Genomic DNA, 17145 nt, shown 5'->3' with positions numbered 1-17145 from the left:
CATTATCAGTAAATAAATCAGTTACAATACAGCAAACACACAGTGAAAAAAAAAAGCTACTTGCTAATTTAACTGTCAAAACTTTGTTTCGATCACAGAAATGCTGGATTATAAAAACAGTGAGATTCACCTCCTCCAACCCCTACTTTGTACCAAATTGAGGAAGGAAAGGAGGTTTCAACTAATTCATTTCTTTAACCAAAAAAATTACCCTTTGGACTTTTATCCATCAATAGTGGGAATGTCGACTGGTTCAGTCATTTTGGAAAACAATGTGGATACTCCTCAAAACACTAAGAAATGAGTTTCTATGTGATTCAGCAATTCCTTTTCTAGGCATTTACCTCAATCTCTATTCAGAAAATATATTTGTGCTCATATGCTCACTGTAGCACTATTTAAAATAGCCAAAATCTGAAAACAGTCCAAGTGTCCAAGAACAGATGGGTGGATAAAAAAACTGTGGTACGTTTACATAGTGGAATACTACTCAGCTGTAAGAAAAGATAATGTCTTACAATTTGCTGCTAATGCAGGGTATCAAACTGAGTGAAGCCATCCTGAAGGAGAGGGTCAGATACAGAATGACCTCTCTCATATGTGGAATATAAAGAATCATAGTAAGGAAATAAAAAAATGGCCAAAAACAACAGAACCTAAGAATTGGTCTACAGAACTGAGCTTACTATGTTGGTGAGGTCAGGGGTAAAGGGAGGTTTACTGACCAAGCAAGTGGAAACAAATATAAACAAATGGGACTACATTAAACTAAGAAGCTTGTGCACCTCAAAAGAAACAGTGACTAAAATATATAGAGACCCCATGGAATGAGAAAGAATATCTACTCAATACACATCTGATAAGGGGTTAATATCCAGGATGTATAAGACACTAGTAGAATTGTACAAAAAAATCTCCAACCCCATAAAAAAATGGGGAGAAGAAATGAACAGAAGCTTCCTCAAAAAAGAAATACAATGCCCAAAAGGCTCATGAAAAAATGCTCTACATCGCTAATCATCAGTGAGGTACAAATCGAAACAACAATGAAATACAATCTCACACCACAGAGACTGGCACACATCAAAAAGAACATGAACAATCAGTGCTGGTACAGATGTGTGGGGAGAAAGGGACTTTCTTTCATTGTTGGTGGGAATGCAACTGGTCCAGACTTTTTGTAAAACAATATGGGTATTCCTTAAAAAACTAGAATTTGAGCTTCCATATGACCCCACAATAACACTTCTGAGACTATATCCTGAGGGTGCAAAAAAAGCACAGTAGAAATGACATCTGCCCCTATATGTTCATTGCAGTACTGTTCACAATAGCCAGAATCTGGAAACAACCTGAGTGCCCAAGAACAGAAATTTTGGTACATCTACACAGTGGAATACTATTCATCTCTTAGGGAAGTTGAAGTCATGAAATTTGCTTATAAGTGGACATCATGGAGAGTATCATGCTAAGAGAAATGAGTCAGAAAGGGACAGACATAGAATGACTGCATTCATTTGTGAAATAAAAAATATCATAATCTGAGACTAACATCTAAAAACAGTAGATACAGGGCCAGGATGATTGCTCCATGGTTAGAAGCCTGCCTTATAAGCTGGGGGAGAAGGCAGCTGTGATAGAAAAGGGATCACTAAGTCAATGATGGTTGGAGGGATCGCTCAGAATGGGAGATGCATGCTGAAAGTAGATAAAGGACCAAACATGATGACCTCTCATTATCTGTATTGCAAACCATAATTCCCATAAGTAGAGAGAGTAAGAGGGAAACTGTCTGCCATAGAAGCAGGGGGAGGAGTGGGATGGGGGTTGGGTTAGGGATACCGGGGATCATTGGTGGTGGAAACCATACAATGGTGAAGGGATGGGTATTCAATCATTGTATGACTGAAACTCAAACATGAAAGTGTCGTAAGTGTAGCTCACAGTGATTCAATTTTTAAAAAGGAAAGGAAAGGGAAGGAAGGAAGGAAGGAAGGAAGGAAGGAAGGAAGGAAGGAAGGAAGGAAGGAAGGAAGGAAGGAAGGAAGGGAGGAAGGAAGGAAGGAAGGAAGGAAGGAAGGGAGGAAGGAAGGGAGGAAGGGAGGGAGGGAGGGAGGGAGGGAGGGAGGGAGGGAGGGAGGGAGGGAGGGAGGGAGGGAGGGAGGGAGGAAGGGAGGGAAGGGTCACAGAAGGAGGGAAGGAAGAAAGGAAGGAAGGGAGGAAGGGAGAGAGGGAAAGAGAGAGGGAGGAAAAGAAAGAAAGAAAGAAAGAAAGAAAGAAAGAAAGAAAGAAAGAAAGAAAGAAAGAAAGAAAGAAAGAAAGAAAGAAAGAAAGAAAGAAAGAAAGAAAGAAAGAAAGAAAGAAAGAAAGAAAGAAAGAAGCAGGGAGGGAGGGAGGAGGGAAGGAAGGAAGGAAGGAAGGAAGGAAGGAAGGAAGGAAGGAAGGAAGGAAGGAAGGAAGGAAGGAAGGAAGGAAGGAAGGAAGGAAGGAAGGAAGGAAGGAAGGAAGGAAGGAAGGAAGGAAGGAGAGGTTTCAGGGAAGGACCCTGAGACAATGGTGAAGGGAAGCAGACACTGCTGGGGGTGCGGGGTTGGAACAGTGCGTGCATGGAATCCTACTATGAACAGTATTGTAAATCATGGCCAGCAAAAATTTTTTTAAAAGAAAAAACCAGAAATTCCTTTTCAGCCATTGACACTGGGAGTTCAGAGGTGAGCAAGATAAACTATCTTGCTCACTATCATGGTCGATCTCATGGAGTTGATATAGGGATAGCCCCTTCAGGAGCAGGGAAGAACGGGTCCTAAGGCCCTGTGGCAGAAGCGGTCGCATGCTTCTGAGACCCCATAAAGTCTCCTTGTGCCTAAAGCCTCATCAGTCACACAGCACAGCTGGAGCCGGGGCTGATGAGGGACACGGGACCCAAGTCTCAGAAGACCTGACCCTAAACCGATGGAGGGAAAATGCTCTTTATTCTAATTGCAATGGGAAATGATTAGAGAATTTAATCAGGAATCCAAATGAGCAAACTCACATTAAAAACAAAAACGTCTGTGTCATGGACAATGAATACTCATGGAAATAGATGTCTCTGAGGGTCAGAGAGAGCCATGCCACCAACTGCATGGCACATGGTCCCCCGAGCAGCACCTGCCCGATTCCCTCCACTCCACAAAAAAGAAAGAAAGAAAGAAAGAAAGAAAGAAAGAAAGAAAGAAAGAAAGAAAGAAAGAAAGAAAGAAAGAAAGAAAGAAAGAAAGAAAGAAAGAAAGAAAGAAAGAAATGTCTCTTTTCTTTTTCTCTTGACAGCACTTTAGTAATATCAAGTGTTGCCTTGGTGACTAAACTGAAGCCATTTTAATCCTCCCAGGCTAGGTCATCCTCGGCGCAGGAAGCTGGAGCAATCTTTTTCTTGAAAGCAGACGCTGGAGGACAAGGCTTTGCTCCTGGAAGGGGGTGCCTCCAGCCAAATGGCCCAAATCAAAGGATACAAAGAGTTTTCCAGGGCCAGACCCGTAGTGCAACATACATTTGCCTTGCATGTAGCCAAGTCAGGTTCCATCCCAGGCAACCCATATGGTCCCCTGAGTATGGCCAGAAGTGATTTCTGAGTACAGAGCCAGGAGTAACCCTTGAGCATTGCTGGTGTAGCCCAAATACCACCCCTCAAAAAAAAATCTTCCAGCAATGCCATTCAGATAATGCTCTTCTACAGAGGCACCTGCCGATAATTGGACTCTTATTATAGAAGCCTTCAGAATGGCAGGATTTTTTTTCTTTAAACTAGCCATATACTGTCTTACAGAAGCGGAAAAGTTAGAAAGGAAGAACATCTCAGAATTCCAGAAGAATAATGGGAAAGCAGATAACCAGCAGGGGAGGGTGTGGTGGCAGCACAATACCTCTTTGAATGCTTCGTTTCAGCTTGTTACACAGATCCACACGGGGGTTATCCACTTGCTCTTCCACAGACCCTGGGCTTTGTTCTGGAGAAGACGGGACTCGGGAAAGGTCCGAGGGTATTTTGCCCATGTGCGGTGGTGGGGAGGCAGCAGGGCTGTGGGCAGTGGTGGGGCTGCTGGACGCGGAGGAGGAGGTCGGTTCCAAGCCTCCTATCCGAGAGTTCAAGGGAGACGTCAAGGACAGCTTTCGGGCCCTCACAGGGGAGGATGTCCGGGACACCGCCATGGAGGGTGGGGACGAGGATTTGCGACACAGACGTGGGGATTTTCCATCCACCAAATGTTCACCCCTGTTGTTCTGGCTGGTAGCAAAGAACAATTCCAGCGACCTAAGATAAGAGCGAAAGCAATTAGTACCAATGGCAGCCAGGGGACAGGGTTCCCTGACACCTCTTAGGAGCATGTGCCCTGCATCCAGAGCCGGATTTGCCTACATTTACATGCCACCCATAAACCACACTTTCTCCAAAGGAGCACATACACATAGGAAGCCTGTCTAATCCTTGTTAAAAAACTGTGCTCCAAAGGCCAACAGCAGGGGTCAGAAAGACGATCCTGGAGTTTTGGTGCTCACAGCTGATCTTGGTTCAGACCCTGGTACTTCCAGGAGTAGCCTGTGAGCACTGCTGGGTATGGACCAAAACCCAAAAACCAAATCAACCAACCAACAAAAAAGTCTGGTAGAAAGGCAACCTCTAGACTCACTAAATCAATCTGTAATTTAACAAGGGGACAAGAATCCCATGGGGATTCTTATGCATATTAAAGCTAGAAAGATGGACCAGAAAAATAGTACAGAAGTTAAGGCACTTGTTTTGCACATGGCTGACCAGGGTTCAATCCCTGCCACTACATATGGTCTCCCAGCATCTCCAGGAGTGGTCCCAGCATAGAGCCAGAAGAAGCGCTGAGCATCACTCAGTGTGCCCCCAAACAAAACAGAAAGGAGGAGTGAGAAGGAAGGAAGAGAAGGAGAGGGGAGGGGAGGGGAGAGAAGGGGGGAGGGGACAGGAGGGGAGGGGAGGACAGGAAAGGAAAGTGAAGGGAAGGGAAGGGAAAAAGAAATGCAACCTCAGACTTTCATCCAGATCTACTAAATCATAAACCCCCTGGTGGTTCTTATACATGTTAAAGTCAGAAAAGTACAAAAATTTAAAAATAAAAAAACCTAATAAAATAGAAACTTAAAAAAAATTTTTAATTGAATCACCATGTGGAAAGTTACAAAGCTTTCAGGCTTAAGTCTCAGTTATACAATGCTCGAACACCCATCCCTTCATTGGTGCACATATTCTACCACCAAGAATCACGGTATACCTCCCCCCACTCCCCACCCTCCCAGTCCCCCACCCCGCCTGTGTAGCTGATAAATTTTACTTTACTTTCCCTTTACTTTGATTACATTCAATATTTCAACAAAAAACTCACTATTATTGTTTGGAGTTCCCCCCTCCCCAAAAAGTCGGACCTGCTGAAAAGGAAGCATAAAATAGAAACTCTTAAGAAACTATCAAGTTAGCTTCTAAATGAACCCAGAGCAAGCAAAGACCCTTATAAGACTTGGGAACTCTCAACTGCTTCCCTGCCTCTACTTACCCCCTCTCCATTGATTGGTGCTAGGGCAAGTCACAGCCTAGTGGGAAGCCCCAGAGAGGGGCTGCCCAGACACAGAGTTCTAGGGACAAGGAGGGCGAATTTCTCCACTGGCCAGTCCCAGGCCTACCTAACAGGGATGGAGGTGAAAGGCCTCTTGTAGATGTCGGAGAGCTTCGCCAGCACCACGGCCGCCGTGGTGAAAATGCGGTAGGTGTGCAGGAAGGTGTTGAGGAAATCGATGCTCAGAAAGCGCAGGTCCGTCAGCCGCTCCAAAAGGCGCTCGACGCTAGCATACCGGATCTGCGGCACTTTGCAGGAATTGAGCGTTTTACTGAAGCAGATGTCGATGTCGTCCTTGTGAAGGCGAGCATCAGACCTACACACAGAGCGGGGGCATGAGAACACAACCGGGTCCCATTTGTTTTCAGCCCCCGACCGAGTGCTGTGGTGCTGTGCAAACACGCTCAGCGGGGCACTGCCCAGACCCTTGATAAAAGAGATTGTTATGACAGTCCATCCCTGCCTGGCTGTGGATAGAATGTCACAGAGACCTCTCTGTTGAACCCCAAACACACCTTGATGGAGCAAGGTCAGAAGAGATGCGGGAGAGGGGAGTGAAAACTCACTTTGCTCTGCGCATTCCCTCTGTAGGGGAAGAAACATGATTTTATTCTTCCCTTATGAGCTCATGGCCAAAACCTGGTAATAAGTGGCAGGTTGACAAGGGACAGATGGAAGTTGAACAAATCTACCTGGTGTGTATGAGGGTTACCTAAGGAAGAGACCAAGCATTCCCAGGATGTTTGAGAATTCAGAATTTAAAGAGTCTCCATGGACAAAATGGAGAGCATTGTAGGCTCTTTGGAGAACATAAATAATTTCTTGAGTGTATAGAGTGGGGGTAGGGGACTCAGTGGTGCTCAGGAGACCTGGGGACCTTCTAGCAATTCTCAGCCAACCAGAGTAGTGGTTTAGGGCGAGGACCTAATGATACAGTGTTGCTTGGGCCCTGCGGTGGTGGAAATTACAGTTGGAAATTACCGGGGCCACCACAGCAGTGCTGGGGGCCTCTTGCTCTGCATCTTGAGATGCTTGAGGGACCCTGTGGTGCCAGGGATAGAAACTGGGTCAGGCATATGCAAGGCATGTGCCCAAATTGCTGTGCTATCTCCCAGCCTTGAAAGTTAACAATTTCTAAGAAAGATGAATGGTCTTTAGACAGATGGGAGGAATGACAGCTAGTGACAGCTTGTCTGTGTGGTGTGTCAATTTCTAGTCTCTACTCCTGTGATACGTACCAGTCTTCTCTAGTTGATGAGACTCCTGAGGAAGATATTTATAACAAAGATCTGTCTTTAGACAGATAATAGGTTGAAAGTCCTTTAAGGGGACCGAGGCCAGTGGGGGTCTAACAATTCAGTGCTCATTCCCCAGCAGTGTTCTGGGACCATCAGAGCTATATCTGGAAGTGCTGGGATGAGGAGGGACAGTACATACAATAACAGAGATAGAGCTCAGGGTCCATGCATGCAAGAGACCCCAATTACCCACCCAGTCCCACAGCTGCTACTTTTCACATGCCTGTAGCTCAGGATAAGCATGCTCAAGGGCATATTGGGAATATTGACATATTCTGCTACTTTTCACTGCTTTCTCTTGTTCATATACATTTTATTAGGAAAATGAAGTCAAAAGGCCAATTTGGGAGGGGAATTGCTCATGACCTCAAACCAGAATATCAGAACTATGGTTAAAAGTTAATGAATGCTGGCCGGAGGGATAGCACAGAGGGTAGAGGCCTTTTCTTGCAGGCAGCCAGCCTGAGTTTGGTGGCACTGCATATGGTTCCCTGCACATCACCAAAAATGATCCTTGAGGGGCTAGAGCAATAGCACAGTGGGTAGGGCGTTTGCCTTGCACGCGGCCGACCCGGGTTCGATTCCCAGCATCCCATATGGTCCCCTGAACACCTCCAGGGGTAATTCCTGAGTGCAGAGCCAGGAGTAACCCCTGTGCATCGCCAGGTGTGACCCAAAAAGCAAAAAAAAAAAATGATCCTCGAGCACAGATTCAGAATGATCCTCGAGCACAGATTCAGAAGTCAGATTCAGAAGTTGGGTATGGTCCAAGCCTGCCCTCACCCAAAAAATTTAATGGGTGGAATGGAAGATAGCATAACATGTATTGAGCACATGCTTTGCATGTGAGAGACTGAATTTTAATCTCTGGTACCACATGTGATTCCCAATCCAGCAGCATTCTTTGAGATATGAGCTTGGGAGCAGTCCCTGAGCTCTGTTGGGTATGCCCCCCCAAAAAACCAAAAAAATTAACAGATGTCTTCCTCCCTGTGGAGGAAAGGGGAGTGAGAAACAAATATCACTGTTATATCTATGGTCATTTTTTCCTCACTATTAATTTTGTGGGTTTTTTTAAGCAAATAGTTTTATAGGAAAACAAATGAGAAGAAAGGAGTAATGGGAAATGAGTGAAGGCAGAAGAGAAGAGAACTAAAAATAAAGGAAGGACAGTTCTGTATTCCAAGCTGGGATGGGGCAACTCCAGAATGGAATGTGCCATGAAGTGAAGGGACAAGTCGTACCCTCACAGTGGAAGGATGTGGGCATCTCAGGATGCAATGTGCCTCACTTCTAATTTTGTACATTTGTACCTTTCCCCTTTTTCTTAATTAAACTAATGATTTAATTATTATTAATTATTTAATTATTAAAATAATAATTTTTCTTAATTAAACTTATTATTTCCACTCTAAACCTGGACTTTTGACTTACGATTTCTACTCTTTTTCTCTACTTTATTAATATCTGTTATTATCTTAATTATTTCCTTCCCACACCTTCCAACGGTCTGTTTCATCATTCTTTTTCTAACTTCTTGTACTGAATGTTTAATTTGTGGCATTCTTCCAGGCTTATTAGGGCATTTAAAGACAGTCCTCCATTCTGGGGACTGCAGTTAAATCCATACATTGTGCAAGATGCTATGTTTTCATTATGTTTCTAACATCCTGAAGTGTTAGAAATGTCTTCATAAAAAGAAAGCGATGAATGAAATGTAGGCGGTGAATCATTCCAGAGACTCTCCTCAAACACCCGGTGCGGTGCTCGCTTTTCCCATTCTGCAGACTTCCCATTTGGAGGCTCCTCACGCCTCTCATCCCTCCCACCCAGGACCTTGCAGTGGGACTCAGGACAGCTTTGCCTGGCAGGCTGAGTCTAATCAATGTGAGCTCAGTATTTCTTGTGCACGTTGGCTTGCTCAGAGTCCTCAGCCCCAGGCACACATCTGTTAGAAAGGACAGAGAGGCCAGGGGAGAGACAGCATCCGAAGAAGCAAATGTTTGGAGACAGACGGTGAGTCCAAGTGGGGCTCAAGGGAAGGCAGAACTTGGGCTAGTCCCGCTGCAGTCTTTGTGCAGCTCTCACTGCCCTTCACGGTGGGGTCTCCAAATACAAACATGCAATGGGAGAAGTCTTATATTTTACTGCCTGATTAAAGGAATCTTGCGGGACCAGAGACATTCAGTGAGGCAACTGTTGGCTGACAATCAATAGGTTTGTTGTGAGTGTCCTCAATTAGCCCTTTTGAGCTCTTAGAGGAGTTTTAAATTATATATTTCATTTTCTTAGGGGTAAAAAGAGATCAAATGCTTTTTGACCCTTGCTCTTGGAAACCTCCAGCCCCAGCATGGCTCAGTGCAGGAGGAAGCTCATAGAGTGTTGGCCTGAAAGGGCATTTCAATCAGCAGCTTCTCGATTCGAGCTGAAGCACAGGCTCCAGGAGGCCTGGACCTTTCACATACACGAACTATACGAACTGAGCTCAAAAATACCCAAGTGCATCTTTGGAGATTCTTAAAAGTAAGGAGGTCTCTTCTCCTCTCCATGATCCTCAACCAGCTGTACTTTTCTCTTAATTCATTTTCTCATTTGAAAAAAAAAATACTTTTAAGGGCCGAATACATCGTACGGCAGGTAGGGTGCTTGCTTTGCATGTGGATGACCCGGGTTCACTTCCCGCCATTCCACATGGTCTCCTGAGCACTGCCAAGAGTGATTCCTGAGCACAGGGCCAGAAATAACCCCTGAGCACCACTGGGTATGACCCAAAAAGAAAAACAACTTGAATGATTTATCAGTTCTCTAAGAGATGACTGAATGAGTTATCAGACTTTATCCCACCATATTTCCACTGAAAATTGCCATTTTCTAATAAAGCTAGTATCCCCAATTTTTTAAAAAGACTTTTATAAATATTATATAAATTTACATGTATTATATATATACATATATATGTGTATATATGTGCATATATACCCACACACCATAAAATATAAATTACCACTGAGAGGGGCATTTGTCACCTACTATTATAATGATGCATGGTAATAATAGTTTGAGTTTTGTATATTTAGACTATAATTGCTTTAATTAAACTATTAGGAAAAAATTACAGTTAACATAAAATTAAAATAAAACTGGCTTAGTAATACCAATGTCCTTCATACAGTGATTATCTCTGCACTTTAATAAAGAAAATAAATAAAATATTATTTCATTTTCCTTTATTATATTGAAGGGGATCTTACTTTATTTCCTAAGAGACTCTCAAGAAAGGCATAATGCATTATTTAATAGTAACAGCTTTTGGGTAAACATTTAAAAAGTGATCCTGAGACATCAAACTCAAATTAACAATTAGAACTAGTAAATTCTAAAAGAAAGTGAAGTCAGAAGGTTTAACCTGAAACAAAATTTTAGTAATCTCTTATACAAGGACTTAATGGCTCCCTGGTGAGATTCAACAATCTTCAGTAACTTTCTTCTAAGGAAACATTTTTTGATCATCCTTTTAGCAAATTATTGATAACATGCTATATAAAATAAATGACTGAGGACCTGCTATGAGGGCAGGCTTAAAGGGTGTTTGGGAAAATTAGAGACCATGGTGAGAGAAGGTGTAATGGTGTGAGATTGGTGTTGGAATATTGAATGCCTATAACAATCATTATGAACAACTTTGCAAACCACAGTTTTATATAAAGTATAAAAGGGGAAAATAAAAAACATATTTTAAGTAGAATAAATAAATAAATAATAAAAGAAAGTGAGGGCCTTTAACGTGATTCTGTGTCCATTACAACCTAGTTTCTTTTCTTACACATCTGGCTGTACTCAGGACTTACTCCTATCTCTGTGCTCAGGAATCACTCCGGGTGATGCTCAGAGGACCGTGTCAGAGATTGAACCTGAGTGTGCAGATGCCAGGCAATTCCCTTCCCACTGTACTATTCCTCCAAGCTCCACAACTTAGTTTCTTAAGCTTGATTACAGCTCATATGGTAAGTGAATGTGATGATTGAAAAAAAACCCTTTTATAAAAAAATTATTGACATATAAATAAATAAAGACAAATTTCTTTTTTTTTTTTTTGCTTTTTGGGTCACACCTGGCAACGCACAGGGGTTACTACTGGCTCTGCACTCAGGAATTACTCCTGGCAATGCTCAGGGGACCATATGGGATGCTGGGGATCGAACCCGGGTTGGCCACGTGCAAGGCAAACGCCCTACCTGCTGTGCTATCGCTCCAGCCCCTCTTTGTTTTATTATCAGTAATTTTTATTTTCATAATCCCCCCCTATCTCTCTCTCTCTCTCTCTCTCTCTCTCTCTCTCTCTCTCTCTCTCTCTCTCTCTCTCTCTCTCTCTCTCTGCTTTGGATCACAGCCAGAGGATATTCCTGGCTCTGTGCTTAGGAGACCACATGATGCTGGGGAATCAAACCTGGATCTCCCACATGTGAAGCATATGGTGAGCCCATTGAGCTGTCTCTCCAACCCCTGTATACCTATTTTTTTAAATGTAGGAGTACTGTTATTTATTTAGCCATTGATTAAGCTGATTTATCTGGGTGTATATGTATTTTATATACCTGTGTGCCCTGCGTTGTATAAGAATTTCTCAGGCTAAAAATTTGTTGTGCTGAAAGTTTATGTGAGTGGATAAAATTTAAGATCTGAATCATAAGACACACTTAAGACAAAAAAATTCTTTTGGGGGGAGGGGCGTGGGGTGGGCTGGGGGGCAGGCAGTGATGTAGATCGCACCTATGGTGTTCAGGGATCAGACCACTGTTAGCTGAGAGCAAAGCAAGCACCTTTTAACACTGTACTATATCCCCAGCCCAGAAAAAATATTTATTCTAACAGAAATGTCTTTTTTTTTCAGTCTACTTGCGTGTCTTTTGTGATATGTAGTGAGAAAGATGGGAAGGAAGGTTAGTAGACAGAATTTAGTGTAGAATAGGGCCATAAAGGGGATGAGCAAAAAGAAGAGAAATAGAAAAACCATTGTCTTTCCCCTGATTGAGGAGAAACAGGCTCAGCAAGGCTAAGAAAAACAGAGGGGAGAAATATGTGAACTTTACTCTGCCTTGGGAGTACATCTAGTATACAGGAATATCAAAATAGGTGAAAGGCACACAAAAAGTCTGTGAGCCTGAGAAACAGGTCTCTGCACCCAGGAAAGGGCAAGTCCTGGTCTTTATGTGATGTAGTTACGGTAAGTGGGATTGGGCATGGACACTGGTTAGCCACCAACATAACCACGAGAGGTGTGTCTGGGTGGTAGCCAGAGCTGGCCAGGCACAAAACGAATTATGTCCATATCAACTTTTATTTTGATTGTTTTTCCTTTTTGCCATGCCAGGGATTGATCCCAGCACCTTATATACACAAGCTATGTACTCTACTGCTAAGGCACACCCATGACTCGCCCATAGTCATTTTAAAAGTTAACTATATTTGTATAATAGGTATACTGAGACCCTCGGATTTAGCAGCTTATGATTTGGTTGAGATGTTTGATACATAATACACAATCTCATTCTAAAGCTACTGAAATTTTCATATTTGTCTAGCTTCAACAAAGTACTTCCAGAAATGACTAAAAATTATAGATATTATTTTGTTTAATAGTAAAATAAGAATTCTGTAGAAGACAATGGAATATTACTTGGCCATAAGATAAAGTCATGCTATTTGTTGCTACTTGGAGGGACCTGGAAGTATGCTGAGTAAAGTTAGTCAGAGGGAGAGAGACTGGCACAGAACGATCTCTCTCATATGCAGAGTATAAGGAAACATAATGGGGGAATAATAAATGCCCAAAGACAATGGAAACAAAGAACTGGTAGTCTGCAAGAAATATATCACCTGTGGGGGCTGGGGGATAGGACAGGGAGAGAGCAAGGACTATAGCAGAGGGAAGATCAAATGAGAAGAGGAGATGGTTTTGAAAGCTGGGAAAGTGTTTTGTGTGAAACCCTATTGGAAACAGTACTGTAGCACTGCACTATAGCACTGTCCTCCAGTTGTTTGCTGATTTGCTTGAGCAGGCACCAGTAATGTCTCTACTGTGAGACCTGTTGTTACTGTTTTGGGCATATCTAATATGACACAGGTAGCTTGCCAGGCTCTGCCATGCAGGCGGGATACTCTTGGTAGCTTGCAGGGCTCTCCGAGAGGGACGGAGGAATCAAACCCGGGTCGGCCGCGTGCAAGGCAAATGCCCTACCCACTCTGCTATCGCAAAAGTACAGTAAACCATAATCAAAAACATGTATTTCTACAGAAATCCAAAACTATGCTGCTGCTAGTGCGGCCTCCGGACCTCATATCTCTTCATTCTCAGCAATGGAAAACAAATTACCAAATGCTTTCTTTTCAGCAGATCGACTTTAGGTGGGAGAAACTCCAAATCAATAATAGTGAAATTTTTTTATTGAAATATTGAATGTAATCAAAGTAAAGTGAAAGTAAAGTGAAATTTACCAGTTACACATGCGGGGTGGGGGGCTGGGGAGGTGGGGGGAAGGGGGGGAGGTATATTATGATTCTTGGTGGTGGAATATGTGCACTGGTGAAGGGACGGGTGTTTGAGCATTGTATAACTGAGACTTAAACCTGAAAGCTTTGTAACTTTCCACATGGTGAACTAATAAAATTAAAAAACAAAACAAACAAAAAAAAAACATGTATTTCTAAACAGTGGCCCTCGTAGAGGCAGACTGGTGGGTGGGAGGCAAGGTGGGGAAGGGGAGAAATTGGTGGAGGGAAGTGGGCACTGGTGGGAGGCAAGGTGGGGAAGGGGAGAAATTGGTGGAGGGAAGTGGGTTTCAGGCATACATTCAGACAATGTATGCCTGAAACCCAATCATGAATAGCCTTGTAATTTCACAGTGACCAATAAAAAATAAATAAATAAATAAATAAAAAGAATTCTGTGAAAGAAAATTAGTTAAAAAAAACCCTACTGTAATGATGTGAATTCAAAAACTTAAAAATAATCTGAACCACTTAATCTAATTAGTATCAAACATGTTAACTATTCTGGTTAAAATAAAATTATACTGAACTAGAGAGATAGTATAGAGGTTAAGAAGATTTCCTTACATCCAACTTACTCTGGTTCAATCCCTAGCATTTCACTTAGCCCCTTGGGCACCAATGGGAGTGACCCTTGAGCACAAAGCCAGTGGCAGTGTCTGAGCATCACTATATATGGCCTAATGCCCCACTCCTTAGAAAAGACCCTACAAATTACTGAACAATCTCTTTAACCAATAGAATTTATTTTCTAAATCAAACACACACAAAGTGAGAGAGAGAGAAATGAGAGAGAGCAAGAAAGGAGAGAGACAGAGAGAGGGAGAGAGAGAGGAAGAGAGAGAGAGAGAGAGAGAGAGAGAGAGAGAGAGAGAGAGCGTGAGCGAGAGCGGAAGATAGCAATCACAGGCAAGAGCCTCCAAAATGAATTCATATGCAGGCAGTGGGTAACGGGAACCAGGGAAAAGCCAGTAGATTAATGTTGAATGTCTTCAAAGTCTAAATATATCTTTACAACCAAACTGGAGTAAGATGATTCACACCCACTGGGCAGAGGCCAAATAAATCTGCATTCTTTAGTCTACCCTAAGGCCTGAATACATCTGACTGAATACATCACAATATAAATTTTTACATTAAACTTAAAAAGTAAGATAGACTTTTGTTCCAAGTGAAGGCATATGTAACAGTATTTTAAAAAACAACTTTTATGCTGTGATCAATAAACAATGAATCTGGGGAAAAAACATATTGAAAATCTTCTCACAATGGCAGATCTTGAGTTACTGCCTTACCATTAAGAAGCATTCTCAATAAGAAACAATCATACCAGAGCAGTTTTATTCAGTCTTTATACTCTCTACCAATTTTAATCTTGAGTAAAAAGTAAGAGAAAGGATTATTGAACTTACTTAATCATATGTGGAACAGAGACTTTGGAATTCTCTTCAAATACTATAGTCATTAAGCCATTACACCGAATATTGTCCACACACTGTAAAATAAAAAAAAATACACAAATACAATGCACTTTTTTTTATAATTACAAAAACAATTTACTTTCTCACCTATGCACATACCATACACGCACATGGGGCATACCAGGGTCGAGCAAGATAGGTAAAAGTTACATATCTATGAAGAGAGTCAATGATCAAATACCAAAATTGTGTAGAAACTTCATTGCTGGCAAATATCTGAGAATAGAGATGAGTGTTCTGTTTTCTTGGAATGTGCTTCCCAAGAAATCGAGCCACATTTTCATTGGGTCATAGCTCCCTGGTTGTCGCCATTGCAACATGATAGAGCAATGGCGATTGTTCTCCCACTGTCACCAAAATCTGCTATGGGGCAGTCAGAGTAGGAATGGTATGGACGTGAGGGGAAAATTGCACAGGAGTTAAGATGTTAGCCTTGTACATGATCACCCAGTTTGATCTCCAGCACTGCTTACAGTCACCCAATATAAAATGAACCCTTATCACAGAACCATGAGTAAACCTTGAACATTGCTAGTTATAATCCAAAAGCCAAAAGCCATTTAAAAAATGAGAAAGAAAAAAAGAGAGAAAAGATAGAAAGAATGTTGGATGAAATTATTCTTCTATATCACTAGTCGGTTCTACCTCTGCTCCCAGGTGGTTAGCTTGTATTTTTGCCAGTAAATTTACATATTTTACTAGCAATTCCCTTTAATAGTAAGTTGGCTTGGTGAGGATGCAGAATGCAGTTTCACCTGTTTCTAGCATGCATAAATCCCCATTATTATGCTTTTCTCTTTTATTTTTAAGAGGGACAGACAGTAAAATTTTGCTAAATTTTTTTTGTCTTCTATATGTATCTGTACCTTTGAAATTACTCTGGGTTAAAGGGTGACTTGTTTTGTTTTTGCAAGTTTTTATTGTTATTTTTGAGCCACACCCAGCAGTGCTCAGGGCTTAATTCAGCTATGAACTCAGGAATCACTCCTGGTGTGACTCTGGGACCATATGGGGTACCGTGGATCAAACCTAGGCCTGCTGCATGCAAGGCATACAGTGGGGTCCTGTTTCCTAGGCCCCATAATTCTGTTTCTATTCTGCACCTTTGTTAAGGAGATCAGGAAACATTCTCACCTCACTTTATACCATTTTTTGTCACCTGACCTTGCCTCCTCAGTGCTTGTTTTTTCAGTGAGAATCCGGAGTTTTCAGCCAGGAAACTATGTTTTTGTGGCTTGTTGATCTCTTCTAAGATTTAACTGTGAGTCTATAAAGCTGGGTCAATGGATGAGTTTACTTGGTGTCAGTTGTAGGATATGAGTGCCCATACAGGTATATTTTAATTTGGAGCACATTATTATGAGTACTGAACTGTTGCTAATGGATTGACTTTGTGTGTGCTTTCACCAAGAATTCCTGGGATCTCAATAGTCCAAAATTGTATTTATATCAATTTCTCAGTTTGGGATTTTCTACACCAGGTGAAAATCTGAATTTTAAATCCATAGACCAGACGAATATTGTCTCCTATACTACCCCTCTAAGGAAACTTTTTGAAAGTCCCAGCCAAGACAAACTTCTTTGTTTTTTAGCTGCTGAGTTGAGATTTTGGAGGACTTCATTCACAGACAGAACAGCTTTCTAATATCCAGGTTTAAACATGGAGCTCAATTCCTTTCAAGAACCTGTGGCTGCCATCTCACTCCCTTGACAATACCTCTTAGTCTTGGGACTGATATCCAATCTAAAATCATTCCCAAGGACTGAGGAGATAGCTCAAAGTGCTGGAGTGTATGCCCTGGAGTATATGAAGTGCACTGGATGATCCCTCAAATACTACCAGAGCTGACCCTGGTAACTTCAACGAAGTATCTTCAGGAGTGGCTCCAGAGTCACTGATCACTATGTCCACACTCCAGTACCCCAGTACTGTCACCCAATAAAAAAAATAATAACTAAGTAAAATTATCTCCAAACTTCTATATTTCCAGTTCACAAGCTCTCTGTTCCAACTTTAACTTCCCTTATTATTTCCAGCAACTAGAGATTTTCCTCTCTATCTGTAAATATTCCCAATATATTAATTTGCTTTATCAAAGTAATTCTCTGTGGTAAATATTTTTGGTTTTTCAGTTAGGTGGAATCTAAATTATCTTAGTCGTCTACCCTGTCAGAATTGGGACTTGAGATAAATGTCTT

General features: G+C 42.0%; 1 protein-coding gene across 1 annotated transcript in view; it reads right to left on the bottom strand.

The window, feature by feature from the left end:
- The window catches only part of RASGRF2 (Ras protein specific guanine nucleotide releasing factor 2), a 265637-nt gene that overhangs the window by 107213 nt on the left and 141279 nt on the right, over positions 1 to 17145 (bottom strand). Inside the window, exons 13-15 of the mRNA XM_004613156.2 lie at positions 14878 to 14960; positions 5686 to 5934; positions 3903 to 4291 (exon numbers count right to left, since the gene is read on the bottom strand). Of these exons, the coding sequence (XP_004613213.2) occupies positions 3903 to 4291; positions 5686 to 5934; positions 14878 to 14960 (721 nt within the window). The remainder of the gene's footprint in view (positions 1 to 3902; positions 4292 to 5685; positions 5935 to 14877; positions 14961 to 17145) is intronic.

Source organism: Sorex araneus, chromosome 1 (genome assembly GCF_027595985.1).
Source record: "Sorex araneus isolate mSorAra2 chromosome 1, mSorAra2.pri, whole genome shotgun sequence".
Classification (NCBI taxonomy): domain Eukaryota; kingdom Metazoa; phylum Chordata; class Mammalia; order Eulipotyphla; family Soricidae; genus Sorex; species Sorex araneus.
Note: the sequence above shows the minus strand (reverse complement) of the source record. Positions and strands in the feature narration are given on the sequence as shown.